This window comes from Moschus berezovskii, chromosome 17, assembly GCF_049115385.1.
Source record: "Moschus berezovskii isolate FMDL1 chromosome 17, NW_MosBer_1.0, whole genome shotgun sequence".
Lineage (NCBI taxonomy): Eukaryota > Metazoa > Chordata > Mammalia > Artiodactyla > Moschidae > Moschus > Moschus berezovskii.
In genome coordinates, this window is record NC_142476.1 from 57,141,271 (window position 1) to 57,157,011 (window position 15,741).

Consider the following 15,741-nt stretch of genomic DNA (forward strand, 5'->3'; position numbering starts at 1 on the left):
TCACAGTAAGAAAAAACCCTTAAAAAATACAGGATTATATTTTGTTATTAATATAGCAAATGTTTTATCCCAGAGTTAGAATATGTAATTAAAAGCTCATTACAGCTATTGCTACAACAAAATTAAGACTAGTCCATTGCTGAAACCCTAAGAATGACAGAATATTTGTCTGGCTCCATTTTCCATCTTTCATATATGAACAGTATGACTTAGTTCCACCAAAGTACTAGCCTCTGACAGGAGACTTTCCCAAAATGTGATGGGCTGTTCTATCCATTATCAAGCACTTTATTCCTAGTATGATAGGCTCTTAGATGCCAAGACATGAATCTTCTCTTTACTGAGATGTGTGTCTGCTGTTGCTACTGTTTAGTCAATAAGCAGTGTTTGATTCTTTGCGACTCTGTGGACTGTAGCTTGCCAGGTTTCTCTGTCCATGGGATTTCCCAGGCAAGAATATTGGAGTGGGTTGTTTTTTTTTCCCCAGGGGGTCTTCCTTACCCGGGGATCGAGACCAAGTCTCCTGCATCAGCAGGTGGTTTTTTTTTGTTTGTTTTATTTTTACCATTGAGACACCTGGGCATGACTTAAATTATTTGAGACTGAAGTATATATGGTGGCTCAGACAATAAGAAATCTGCCTGCAATGAGCAAGACCTGGGTTTGATCCCTGGGTTGGGAAGATCCCCTGGAGGAGGGCACAGCAACCTACCCCAATATTCTTGCCTGGAGAATCCCCATGGACAGAGGAGCCTGGTGGACTACAGTCCATGGGGTTGCAAAGAGCTGGACATGACTAAGCGACTAAGCACACACACACACACACACACACACACATATATATATACTTAGGTTGAGTGTTGAGGCAAAACATTGTAGAAATTTTAAAAAGTAGCCAGTTGCAAAGAGCTGGACATGACTAAGCGACTAAGCACATACACACACACACACACACACACACACACACATATATATATATATATACTTAGGTTGAGTGTTGAGGCAAAACATTGTAGAAATTTTAAAAAGTAGCCAGTATCCAAGGTTCAAAGTTTAACACAATGTGACATGGAAAAAAGAAATCTCCCTCTTCACTCTGTTTAATCCAATATTGTCAAACTTTCCTGTCTTGAGTTATAAACATGTTTATTTCTCAACTACAATCTAAGAAACTTGATGATAGGATTTTACATTAATCATCTTTATATCCTCAGTACCTGGGATAGAGGCCATAAAGCTCAATCAGTGTTTTTGGCTGAGGAAACAAATACACTGGCTTCCCTGGTGGCTCAGCAGGTAAAGGAGCCATCTGCAATGCAGGAGATGCAGGAGATGTGGGTTTTACCTTTGGGAGCATGGCAACCCACTCCAGTACTCTTGTCTGAGAAATCCCATGGACAGAGAAGCCTGGTGGGCTACAGTCCTTGGGGTCACAAAGAGTCGGATGCAACTGAAGTGATTGAGCACAGACATGGCACACATGACAGTTATCCTAGCCTCAGTTTCACCAGTGATCTGGGATCGCAAACTTCCTTGTTCTTCAGTTTTGAATGTACTCATGGGAAATATGAAGATGAATTGACTCATACAAGATAAAAAATATTCTAAAACAGTCTTCTGTTTGCTTGATCAGAATTTTTTCAATAGGGTAAGGATGACAGTTGCTTTCCTGGTGGCTCAGTGGTAAAGAATCTACCTGCCAATGCAGGAAACTCAGGTTTGACCCCTGGTTTGGGAAGATCCTATGGAGAAGGAAACGACTCCCACTCTAGTATTTTTGCCTGGGAAATTCCAGAGATAGAGGAGCTTGGAAGGTCATAGTCCATGGGTTTGCAAATGAGTTGGACATGACTTAGCGATTAAACAACAGCAACAAAAGATAATAGGGTCAATATTGGACTGAAATTCATCTTGATTAAAATTTAATTCTGAATCTACAGTACAAAATCTGATGACAAACTTTTATTTTTATTTTAAAATATGCTAGATGATGAAAATGTAGTCAAACAGTTGAAAGTTGCACAATGCATAGGATACTGTTAATACATGGAGGCTTTACTATAGCTCAGAGTTGCAATTTGGTTACAGTAAAAGTGAAATACCAAATAGAAATTCAACATGATGTGTCTGTGAGTCTAACATAATCCCCTTTTTTTCTTGTAATTCCTAGTGTTAAAAGGAAGCTACATAATGACTGGGTTATGAAAATTAGATATATTTCAGCCTTAAATTGCTTTGGATCCTGCTCCTTAGACAGTGTTCATTCATTAGTTTTGGAATCCTTGAAGAGAATTGAGGATAATATGTAAGTACAATTGTTTATATACATAAACATTTTGTGACTTTCAGGTGTTTTCCTTAAACTCACAGCAGCCTTGGAACTTTTAAATTGGTTTTTAGAAGTATCAGATGTTAAATATTCCATTTGTTTAACAAGATTAATTAGATTTTTCAGAAGGCAGTTGAAGTTACACAAATATGAACATGATTTCTCTTTTCTTAGAAGCAATTCTGCTCATTTGTTGTTTATTGCTGTATTCTATTAAAATAAATCAATATTGATATATCTATTTTTTCCAAATATAATTCTGTTGGTAAAACTTTATACTTTAAAAATCATTCTTATAGGTCAATTGACTAACCAATTACCTATGAGTATCTGTAGCACAACCATCATGTTTCATGTTTAATAAATACACAAAATGGCTTTCTTATAGACAGGTGAGTTTGAATAGTGTATCATCTTAGTTCCTCCCTAGTTAAATATTTATTAATAGTTATATTGATGTATAAAAAGGTTGTACTAATATATAGTAACTATAAAACAGCCATTGTATTTTTTAAAGAGAGATATATCCTACAGCATGTATAAACCTCAAAAATGCTATGCTAGGTGACAGAAGCTAGACACAAAAGATTGCATATGAAGAATTCCACTTAAAGAAAATGCCCAGAAAAGACAAGTTGATGGAAATAGAAAGTAGTAGATTAGTGGATGCCTGGAAGCAGGGGGAAGAGAGAACTTTCTGGGATTAGGGAAGGCTAAAGAAGAAAGAAATCACATGATCACATCAATAGATGCAGAAAAAGCACTTAACAAAATCCAACACCCATTCCTGATAAAAACTCTCAATCTGGACACAGTCATTTTACAAGTTTTAGAGAAACAACTCAAAATGGATCATATACCCAAAGATAAATGCAAAACTATAAAACTCCTAGAAGAAAATCCAGATGACTTTGGGTTTGGCAATACCATTTAAGATACAACTGCATGAAAGAAATCATTGGCAAACTGGACTTCATTGAAGACACCATCAAGAGAACAAGAAGACAGGCCCTAGATTAGGAGAAAATATTTGCAAAACATATATGTGATAAAGGACAGTTATCCAAAATATACAAATAACTCTTACAATACAACAATAAAGAAACCTGATTGAACAATAAGCAAAAGATCTGAACAGACACATTGCCAAAGAAGGTATACAGATGGCAATAAGTATATGAAAAGATGTTTCACATCCTACATCACTAGAGAAATGCAAACTAAAGTCACAACGAGATATCATTACACACCTACGAGTGCCCCACATCCAAAACACTGACAACATCAAATGCTGGTAAGAATGTGGAACAATAGGAGCTCTCATTCAGTGCTGCTGGGAATGTAAAATGAACACAGCCACCTTGGAAGATAGTTTGGCAGTATTACTGATCACCCTCCCTAAAACTCTACTCTCTTGGCTTCTGGGAAGCCAGAGTTTTCTCCCAGGATCTTATGTTTGTTCTTTTCCCTTGTGATTTCTCTTTTTGCATCTGCTACTTCTGTGGTGGCATTCTCCAGAGTTTTGTCCTTAACTAACCTTAATAGTCACTTTCTATGCAAATCTTGGGCTATTTTCCTCTATCCCAATATATTAATACCTGTATACTGATGAAACCCAAGCTGTCTTGAAACTAGACTTACTTATACCTGCTCACCATGTCCACCTAGTTATGTCATAGCCCCTTAAATTTATTGTTCATAGCTAAATTTTACTTCCCTCACCTTTTAATCTATGCCTTTTATAGCATTTTAACTTTTCTTGGTAGCACTGAAACGGTGTACCTCACATGGGACTTGACCCCACGTGGTGGGACTCGAACTCAGCCTAAAGCCAGATTGGGACCTGAACTCACGATTTTTTAATTAGAATCACTCACCTGGTGTCAGGACTTACTGTGGCTCAGGTTCTTTGTGCCCAAGTACAGAAGGAACTCAGGAGGAGGCAAAGTGATAGGCAAGAAATAGATTTACTAGCATAGGACACTTGTGAGAAATGCGGACAGGCTGGCGGGACTCTGCCTTGAGGATTAAGTGAGCTACATTTTTATAATCAAAGGAAAGTGAGGGAGGGGGAAAAGACTGCCTTCTTCCTCATTCAAGTAGATGCCAGGCTTACATCACTAGCTTCTCATTCCTATTGGGCGGGAGAGTGTCTGACCCTATGAGGTCAAACTAGGACTGTCATAGTACTTATTCAAATCAGTTGAAAGGTGGTAACATTTTTTCTTTCACTTAATGACTCGGGGCATATCTCATACTTTATAGCTAAGCAGGCCTGCTTCCAGAGAAGGCAATGGCAAGCCACTCCAGTACTCTTGCCTGGAAAATCCCATGGACAGAGGAGCCTGGTAGGCTGCAGTCCGTGGGGTCGCTAAGGGTCGGACACGACTGAACGACTTCACTTTCACTTTTCACCGTCACACATTGGAGAAGGAAATGGCAACCCACTCCAGTGTTCTTGCCTGGAGAATCCCAGGGACGGGGGAGCCTGGTGGGCTTCCGTCTATGGGATCACACAGAGTCGGACACGACTAAAGTGATTTAGCAGCAGCAGCAGCAGGCCTGCTTCATTCCACAACGATCTGATAGCTTTCTTGAGCGATCATTAAATTACAGGGGTCTCCCATCTATTAGGACAAGTTGTACTTGGTCCGAGTTTACAGCATGATCTCTTTGTAATCTCTCTGTGTGTTAGTCACTCAGTCATGTCTGACTCTTTGGGAACTCGTGGACTGTAGCCAGCCAGGCTCCTCTGTCCATGGAATTCTCCGGGCAAGAATACTGGAGTGGGTTGCCATTCCCTTCTCCAGGGGATCTTCCCAGCCCAGGGACTGAACCCGAGTCTCCTGCATTGCAGGCAGATTCTTTACCATTTGAGCCACCAGAGAAGCACAGCTGTTTCTTCATCTAATACAAGATCATTTGTTAAGAAGGGCCTCCCATACATTAATTCATAGGGATTGCATCTTAGCTTTTCTTTGGGGGCTGCCCTTATTCTCATTAGAGTAATTGATAATATTTAGACCCAGTTTTCCTGAGTCTCTTGGCATAATTTTTTCCTGAGTCTCTTGGCATAATTTTTTGCTGAGTCTCTTGGCATAATTAGGCTATAGTTCACTTCCAAGTATCATTCATTTTTCCCACTTTCCCTGAGGATTGGGGTCTCTATGCTGTATGAAGGGAGTACTTTCCACAGGATTTCAGCTACTTGTTGGGGCAGTTTAGAGGTAAATTTAGAGGTATCACTTTGTATAGATTGAGGTAATCCAAAATGGGATTATCTCCTTAAGCAAGTTTTTTGTTACCTCTGAGACCTGTTCTCTCTGTGTGCAAAAAATCTCTACCCATCCAGTGACTGTCTACCACTACTAATAAATATTTGTATCGTCTGGACTTGGGCATGTGAGTCATGATAGTATAAGGATTAGGCACAATGGAATAGATGGATTCCATTGCTTCGTTAACAGTCCTTAGATCTTGTATAAATTGATACTCCCTAGCAGGTGTGAAATGGAGAAGGCAATGGCAACCCACTCTAGTACTCTTGCCTGGAAAATCCCATGGGCGGAGGAGCCTGGTAGGCTGCAGTCCATGGGGTCGTGAAGAGTTGGACACGACTAAGTGACTTCATTTTCACTTTCATGCATTGGAGATGGAAATGGCACTCCAGTGTTCTTGCCTGGAGCCTGGTGGGCTGCTGTCTGTGGGGTTGCACAGAGTCGGACATGACTGAAGCGACTTAGCAGCAGCAGCAGTGGGTTTGAAAATGTGTTCCTGGTGGCTCAGTTGGAAAAGAATCCACCTGCAATGCGGGAGACCTGGGTTCGATCCCTGGGTTGGAAAGATCCTCTGGAGTAGGGCATGGCAACCCACTCTAGTATCCATGCCTGAAGGATTCCCATGGACAGAGGAGCCTGGAGGGCTACACTCCATGGGATCACAAAGAGTTGGACATGACCGATCGACTTTCACTTTCAGTATTAGCATATTACATGGTGACTGACAGAGTACCATCAATCCATCCAAAAGTTATTCCTTTACTAAGGGAAAAGATTCCTCTCTGTGCCTCTGATTTTAGGGGGTATTGCTTTTTGCAGGGATATTCCTGCCCAGGTCTTAACTTAATAACCACTGGCTGGATATCTTTGGTCAAGCCTGGAACCTTGATACTCCACACTCCAGGGTCTACTAAGGCTTCCATATCAGCTTCAATCTGTTCCTTTTCACTTTCAGTTAGAACCATTTGGTGTTGAGGGTGATCCCCTTGCTCCTCCAGAAACAGAGTGGTCCCTAATTTAGTTAATAAATCTCTCCCTCTTAAAGGGATGGGACAATCAGGCACAAATTGAAAGCAATGTAAAAACAATTGGCCATTGATGTTTCACAGAATGGGTTCCAGGAAACTGTGCCCTTGTCTCTTCCCTGACACTCTGTTGATATTGTTTAGTTGCTAAGTCATGTCTGACTCTTGCAACCCCATGGACTATAGCCTGTCAGGCTCCTTTGTCCATGGAATTTCCCAGGCAAGAACACTGGAGTGAGTTGCCATTTCTGACCTTCCTGACCCAGGGATCAAACTCAAGTCTCCTTCACTGGTAGGTGAATTCTATTTTTTTTACCACTGAGCCACCAGGGAAGCCCTGACACTCCATTACATATTCCTTATGATTGCTAAGGTTTCCACCCTTTGGGTTATTATGGAGACGGTTGCAACAGTGTTTACAAGAAATTCTATCAAGTGGCCCACCACATCAGTGATCACTCATGGCTCAACATTAGTTATGTAGATAGTATCTCTAGGCAGAGAAGCTTTCAGCCTTGAGCCCTCAGTCTTCTGATTGTGAAACCATTAGTGGTCCTCAGTGGTCACTCTCTGGCATCTGGGACATTCCCTCTTCCAATGCTCTGGCTGTTTGTTAATTGCAATCCTTCCTCCAGTGCCCCTTTTGTCCACACCGAGTACACTGGCCTTATGTGGGTACCCATGGACCCTGTGGTCCACTAGAGACAGATTGGCCCAGCAAAGTCATTCTTCCAGTTGGTGGTCTCTGAGCAGACAAAGTCACTGCAAGTATTTGGACCCTTAGTATATTTCTTTGGGTGCATTCAGCCTTTTTGGCAATATCCTCATTATTGAAAGCCGAATAAGCCAACTGGAGCAAATCATTCATTGGAGTTTGAGGACCAGCAGTAGCTTTCTTAATTTTGCACCTGATATCTGGGGCAGACTGGGCTATCAAATGCGTAGCCAAAAGGGTCTGTCCTTTGGAGGAAAAGGGATCTACCTCTATATACTTCCTAAAAGCCTCTTCTAGCCTCCCTTGGAAAACTGCAGGATGTCCATCCTGCCCCTGTTGGACCTCTTTTACTTTTTCATAATTAATGGGTTTTACTCTAAGGTTATTTGTGTGTGTGTGTGTGTGTGTGCACGCTAAGTTGCTTTCGTCGTGTCCGACTCTTTGCAACCTTATGGACTGTAGCCCTCCAGGCTTCTCTGTCCATAGGGTTCTCTAGGCAAGAATACTGGAGTGGGTTGCCATGCCCTCCTCCAGGGTATCTTCCTGAAGCGGGGATCAAACCCATGTCTCTTATGTCTCCTGCATTGGCAGGTGGGTTCTTTACCACTAGCACCACCTGGGAAGCCCAAGTTTCTATTAATCATATGGTCTTATATCAATAGAACTTACCTGGTAATCCACTGTGAGTTTGTCTCAGGGACAGTGTCACTCCCCACCTGGAGCACTGCATGGGTGTACTGGACTCGGGCTGCCAGGTGGCCTGCAAGGACTCGGGCTGCCAGTACTGTATGCTGCCTTTCCTCTAGGGTGTAACAGCAGGATAGTAAGATCTGTAAATCTCCTCAGGTGAGACCAAAAGTTCTCACTAGTTGGGTAAAACCCTTTGAAAAAGTTCAGGATCCTCAGATAAACTTCTCAACTTGTCCTCTGGCATACTTAGATCAGATATTGAGAAAGGTACATGGACCTCTTATTGTTCCCTGATTTCTATCAGGACCTTCTCTCAGAGGCAAAACTGAAGGAGCAGTTGGTTGGTAACTTATAACTGCTGTGAGTGCAAGCTGGGCTAAGGATGGGCCCCTTGAGTATCTCAGGGAACAAAGAAGAGGTTCCTGAATATGAGAGGAGGCACCTCTTTTCATCCCTAGCTACTCCCCCTGGGGTAATAGCCTTAGCTGGAGGATAGGCTCCGGCCAGCAGGGTGGCAGCTGAGGTTAGTACTGTGGCTTCCCCTGGGGCAATAGCTCCTCCCAGTGGTCAGGGAGTAGCTCCTACTGAAAAAGTGACTCCTAACTGCAATATGGGCTTCCCTGGTGGCTCAGAGGCTAAAGCGTCTGCCTCCAATGCGGGAGACCTGGGTTCGATCCCTGGGTTGGGAAGATCCCTGGAGAAGGAAATGGCAACCCACTCCAGTACTCTTGTCTGGAGAATCCCATGGACGGAGGAGCCTGGTAGCTACAGTCCATGGGGTCGCAAAGAGTCGGACACGATTGAGTGACTTCACACACACACACACACAAAAACTGCAATATAGTATAACTCAGGGACCCATTGAGTGGTCACTTTTCTTGGCTTCCTAACTCATATTGTAGGTTGTTGTTGGTGGTGGTTTAGTCGCTAAGTCATGTCTGACTCTTGTGACCCCATGGACTGTAGCCCGCCAGGCTCCTCTGTCCATGAGATTTCCCAGGCAAGAATACTGGAGTGGACTACCATTTCCTTCTCCAGGGGATCTTCCCAACCTAGGGATCAAACTTGTGTCTCTTGTGTCTCCCGCATTGCAGGCAGATTCTTTACCACTGAGCCACCAGGGAAGCCCATATGGTAGGTTATGTACCTAATAAATATTTTTCTTTTTAATTTCTATTGTCTGAATCTTTCCCAGTCCTGGAGTATATGCCCCAGAGGGGTAATTTGTTGGGATTGATGCAGTCTGATTCATTTCAGACCCAGACCTGAGGAGATGTCTCTAATTCCCTTGCTATCCAAAATTCCATTTAAGTCAAAATCCATCCATAATTTGGTCAAGGATTGCCCTTATGATTTTAGATGCTATCCTTCTGAGGTATTTTTCCAACCAGGTGTTAGTACCTGAAAAGTTGCTGAAAGGGAATGGAACAGAAGTTATCCCCAGTGGTGTCCATGATGAGTGGGAGTTGCTCTGGCTGCAAGCTGGGAATAAAGTGTCAACACTTGTAAGGATCAGAGGGAGGGGAGTAAAATAAAAAGTTCATCTTGGTGGTCACACAGGTGTTCTGGGGTTAACAAAAGAAAGAAATATAGCAGGAGTGATTAAGAATGTAGGAGCAAAAACTCAAAGAGTACAGAGATTAATAGTTCTGTCTTGGACCTGCTGCTGGATGTGCATAAGCATACAGGGTTGACCCACCAGTAAAAAATGAGCAGACATTGGCAGAGCATCCTACCCAGTACACCAGGCTCATGGTGTCCTATTGGCCCCTTTAGGACTGAGAGCTAACTCTTTGTGTTTTCTTACCTTATCACTGTTCCTTCGTGACTCACCAGCTGAAACTGTGCACCTCAGTTTGGGACTTGAACCTTTTAGCTGAGATCACACACCTGGTTTCAGGACTTAATGAAGCTCAGGTTCTTGATGTCTCATCACAGAAAAAATTCAGTGAGAGACAAAGTGATAGGTAAGAAATAGATTTGGAGAGAAACGTACTCCATAGACAGTGTGGGCCACCTCAGAAGGAGAGAGAGAGGCTTTGAAATATGGTTTGGTTAGTCATTCCGGGCGGAGGAGCCTGGTAGGCTGCAGTCCATGGGGTCGCTAAGAGTCGGACATGACTGAGCAACTTCACTTTCACTTTTCAGTTTCATGCATTGGAGAAGGCAATGGCAACCCACTCTAGTGTTCTTGCCCGGAGAATCCCAGAGACGGGGGAGCCTGGTGGGTTGCCGTCTATGGGGTCGCGCAGAGTCGGACACGACTGAAGCGACTTAGCACTAACAGCAGTAATTTCCTAGGCTAATGAGTGAGAGGATTATTCCAACTATTTTGGGGAGAGGGCAGAAATTTTCAGAAATCGGGCCTCTGCCCACTTTTTGATCTTTGATGGTTGTACTTGGAACTAACATGGCGCCTGTGAGTGTGTCATTTAACGTGCTGGTGTGCTACAGTGAGCATATACTGAGGCTCAAGGTCTAGTGGAAGTTGACTAGCTTGCCATCTTGAAAAGTGTTAGTTGCTCAGTTGTGTCCGACTCTGTGATCCCATGGACTGTAGCCTGCCAGGCTTTGCTGTTCATGGGATTCTCCAGACAAGAATATTGAAGTGAGTAGCTCTTCCCTCCTCCAGGGGATATTCCTAACTCAGGGATCAAACCTAGGTTTCCTGAGTTGCAGCCAGATTCTTGAACATCTGAGGATCTATTTAATTCTAATCAGTCTATGTTGTGTTTTCAGGCTACCTCATTTTTTAAGCATGTGTGCCACGCCCCCTTCCCTCCTATTTCAGCACCATGATCGGGTCAGATCATTCTGGGCAGAAATTTAGCAACCCCACATGACTCCTTTTCCCCTCAACTTTCACAAATAATCAATCACAAATTTGTCTATATCACCTTATAAATTCTTGTTGAATCTCTTGTATCTCTATTGCCCTAGGCTCGCCTCTCCAATTAGCCTCTTGTCTCAGTACTCTTCCAAGTATTCCTGTAGACATGATGTCCAACCATCAGATTTCATTTCCATGTTCTCTCATTGACTCCGTGATTGTGTTCTGAGAACTCTACAGCTTGTGTTTAATTCATATCTGTTTCTTTTACAACCCAAATCCACAATTGGGCACTTACCAAGAAAATTTATTCTTACTTGAAGTTTAAGGTGATAATTGCAATCCAAGGTGCTTCTGAGTATTGTTCCTTAGGTTCATTATCTCAAAGATAACGCTTAAATACAAGCTATATAGAATAAATTATGCTTTATAAGGCCCAGTTTTTTGAAAGAGCCCCATTTAAAGAAGTGTGGTCCAGTGGGCAAAAAGAATTAAAAATAAATTACAATATATTTTAAAATTACAAATACAAGTACCCCTTGACTTGCAATATCATTTCTAAGAACTTGTAGAAAAATGGCACTTTTACAAGACTGCTCATTGCAATATTATTTGTAATCACAAAAAATTTGAGACAGTCTGATGTTCCTCAGAAATTAAAGGATTTAGTCATTCAAGGGAATATTCTATGACAATTTTAAAAAGAATAAGAAAGTTTTTTTAATGTACAGATTTGGAAAGATCTTCAAGATTTATTGTTAAGTGAAAAATCAAGGAACAGAATAGTATATACTACCATTTTATTTACGAAGAAAGAAAAGGAAAGGAAACATACAAGGCAAGAGTAGACTACAGTCAGGTGCTTTATGCCTAAAGGAAAATAACATGGTACCAGACTAGAAAATAACACAAAAGACTTAATGTAATTGGTGGGGGCAGGAGGGTGGAGTCTAGGAAAGGCCTTTTGGAGAAATTAATATTCAAGCGGACACCTGCATCTGCCTGTAATGAGGGAGACCCAGGTTCAATTTCTGGATTGGGAAGATCCCTGGAGGAGGGCATGGCAACCCACTCCAGTATTCTTGCCAGGAGAATGCCCATGGACACAGGAGCCTGGTGGGTTCGCAATGGAGTCCATGGGTTAGCAAAGAGTCAGACATGACTGACCAACTAAGCACAGCACATACACTTGGAGGAGGGTGGTTGCTAGTGTGGCTACAGTCCAGGGGAGAAACATCTTTGGCCTGTGCAGAAGCTCTTGAGGAGGAAGAGAGTTCAGTGAGACCAGAAAGGAGGCTGAAGAGACCACAAGGCTGGATCAAAGGGAGGAAGAAGGTGTGGGGTGAGCCTGGGAAGATGGCAGGAAGATGGCCAGTGCCACCGAGGCCTTGTGGGCCAAGTGATGGAGCCTGGTACTCCTGAGGGCATCAGGAATCCACTGGAGAAAAGTGATGTGATCCAATTCATGTTCTAGAAAGGTCACTTTGGCTGCAACTTAACGGGATTTGGAGTGGGATTGGGGAAAGAGGAATAGAAAATAGTGGAAGCTGAGAAATTAGTTTATTGCAGTAGTTCTGGTGAGAGGGGATGGAGAGTTGAATCAAGATATTATTTATTTTTATCTTATTTATTCATTTTTGGCTGCATGCGGGCTTTCTCTTGTTGCAGTAAGCAGAGGCCACTCTGTTGTGGTGTGCAGGCTTCTCGCTGCAGTGGCTTCTCTTGTTGGGGAGCACAGGCTCTAGGGTCTGTGGGCCCAGTAGTTGTGGTGCATGGGCTTTGTAGCCTCATGGTATGTGGGATCTTTCTGGACTACAGGTCGAACTCGTGTCCCCTGCATTGCAAGGCCGATTCTTAACCACTGGACCACCAGGGAAGCCCAAACCAAGATATTATGATGGAAATGGGAAGACAATTTCATGTCTGTTTAGGGGGCAAAATCAACAAGACTTGACAGAAAGTTGGATATGGGTAATGAGAGAGGGAGAAATGTCCAAACACATTCCTGCCATTTTGTTCTACCAAAAAGACTCATTGAGCTGAACAATGTACTTTCTGGCTTAAGAGGTCGTATCTCTCTGTCCATTCTTAACACCAGCACAACCTCAGCTCCAGGGCAGAGGAATGGATTTCTTTTTAAACAGAAACAATGCAAATGCTGTATTAAATTCATATCATAGAATAAATAGATTCTGTGGGTCAGTGAAATTTAATCATTACTTACAATTTTTTTTCTGTGGGTAAATAGATTCACAATGACTTAGAGATGACCTTCTTGAACATTATTTATAAGTTGGAATTTAGAAAGAAAAATGAAGAAGTTTTACATTTAGCTTGTGTTTTGCAGGCCTGTCAGAGAGTTTTCCATGCCAAGAGGAGCAAACACTTTCTGTTACTGTATAAAAGCAAACGTGATTGTCACTGGAGGTAAGAGGACAGTCCACGTTACACAGAGATTTTCTACTTTGCTCTCCTTAATTAGCACAGTTACAGAGTTTTCACACAGCTATAGCATTTTACTGCTAACAAAACCTTTTAGAGAATTTTTAAGTTTGTATAACCTATAAAGTCAAATCTGTCATTCTTTTTCTTTGTGGCTTTTTGGTTTGGTGGCACACTTAGAAAGGCCCTCCCTAGCCTAAGACTGTGTGAAACAAATTCTCCTATATTTACTACAAATTTGTTTGTTTTACAGTTTTCCTCTAATCTCTCTAGAACCTGTTTCAGTGTATGAGAGCATGAATTCCTAGCCTGGGCCTATGTGTGGACTTTAAGGGAGTCCTATAGCCCTTGGCTGAATAACTCTGTGTCTACGTGCATTTTCCTGGAGAGAAAGTCCAAAATTTTATCAAATCCTCAGAGGGGTCCTTGACAAAAAGGTCAAAAGTCAATGGTTTATCAGAGAAGCAGCCTGACGATAGAGTGCTTAAAACTACCAACATTTAAGGGCTCAGATTATCTGCTGAGAGTAAGAGGAAAGATGACAAATATAAGAAACTTGAGGAGAAAGATGGGAGGACTGAGCTATTCTGCTGGCCTGACTCCTTATCTGTCAAGCTGGGATACTAAGACTGTGATGGCTTTCAGCCTGGGCTCTGGAGTCAGACTGTCTAGGAACACAGACCAGTTTTTTTACTAGCAAGCCTTGGATAGGTTATTTAACTCCTTTAAGTTTCAATCTCAGGCTCCCCAGGTGGTGCAGTGGTAAAGAATCCACCTGCCAATGCAGAAGACTCAGGAGACACAGGTTTGATACCTGGGCTGGGAAGATCTGCTGAAGCAGGAAATGGGAACCCACACCAGTATTATTGCCTGGAAAATTTCATTAACAGAGGAGCCAAGCAGGCTACAGTCCATGGGGCTGCAAACAGTCAGACACAACTGAATGACTGAGCATGCACGCACAATACATTAATGCATAAATGAGTAGGAACATATTAAATCAAGAAAAGAACTCATAGAATATTTATGAGAATTCAAATTTATATATGTAAATACAATGATTACAAAACTGCCTTGATAAGAAGCAGATTCAAAGCAAGTGAATCATAGCATGCTGGAAGAAACAGACTGTGGGATTTAGGAGGAACAAGATGGCGGAGGAACAGGACGGCGAGACCACTCTCTCCCCCACAAATTCATCAAAAGAACATTTGAACGCGGAGTAAAGTCCACAAAACAACTTCTGAATGCTGGCAGAGGACATCAGGCACCCAGAAAAGCAGCCCATTGTCTTCGAAAGGAGGTAGGAAAAAACATAAAAGATAAAAAGAGAGACAAAAGAGGTAGGGACCAAGCTCCTTCCTGGGAAGGGAGGCTTTAAAAAGAGGGAAGTTTCCAAACACCAGGAAACACTCTCACTGATGAATCTGTGGTGGGCCTTGGAGCCTCAGAGGGCCACATAACCGGGAGGAAAAAGAAAGAAACAATTAAAACCCACAGATTACCCGCCAGACGGTAACTCCCAGCGGAGAAGCAGCACAGATGCCTGCATACGCCATTAGCAAGCGGGGGCTGGGCAGGGAGGAGCCGGCTGAACTGCTTAGAGAGAGGACTGGGCTTGAATGCCACGAGAACAATCTGAGAGATCTAACAGGGGATAGCAAAGCAGACTGGGATAGCTTCCCCACGAAAAGGCGGAAAGCTCTAACCTAAGACTCCGTCAGCCCCACTCACAGAACAAAGGGCTGAGCAGAGCGAGCTGGCTGCGGTTGGCCCATCTCCCATCCCCCTGCCAAGACAGGCAGGGAGGGCAGCCAGAGCCAGAGGGGGCAACTGCGGCCCCAGAAAGGCATCTGATACAAACTGAAGGCAGGCTTGTTGCTAATCAAGACTTCTTGGGCTTGGGCCGGTCGATATCCGCCTGAGAAGGTGCACCGGTTGTACACCCAGAAAACCGAGTGGCAGGGACTGGGGAGGTGATAAATCGCAGCTACCGCGCTCACCAAACACCTGGTCACTAGAGCTGCTTGGACCGGGGAAGGCACAAAATGCAGGCCCAGCCAAGTCTGCGCCTTTGTGGAGTACCCGAGAAACTGAACTTGAGCTGCTCAGACCTGGGAAGTGCATACAACCCAGTGCCGGCCTCGGACAGTTCCCGGCAGAGCAACCTAGAGCCTGTGCAGTGTAGACTGGGACAGCATATGTGTTGTGAATGGGGGCAAACCTAGTGTGGCCGAGACGCTGTGAGCACTCCCCACAGATGCCAGAGATATTTGTCTGCAGTGTTCCTCCCTACCCAGAACAGGACTGAACAACGGAGCCTTAAAAAGTGTCCACCCGCCCCCTAATATCAGGGCAGAATTTAGACACTGAAGAGACCAGCAAACAGAAGCTAAAACAGAGGGAACCACCTTGGAAATGACAGAAAGAGA

General features: G+C 43.2%; 1 protein-coding gene across 2 annotated transcripts in view; it reads left to right on the forward strand.

Moving 5' to 3' along the window:
- WDR64 (WD repeat domain 64) overlaps nucleotides 1-15,741 on the forward strand; it is a 150,544-nt gene that overhangs the window by 37,754 nt on the left and 97,049 nt on the right. For both annotated transcript variants that reach the window (XM_088845494.1, XM_088845492.1), the window contains 2 exons: nucleotides 2,171-2,305; nucleotides 13,215-13,294. In XM_088845494.1, the coding sequence (XP_088701620.1) occupies nucleotides 2,171-2,305; nucleotides 13,215-13,294 (215 nt within the window). The remainder of the gene's footprint in view (nucleotides 1-2,170; nucleotides 2,306-13,214; nucleotides 13,295-15,741) is intronic.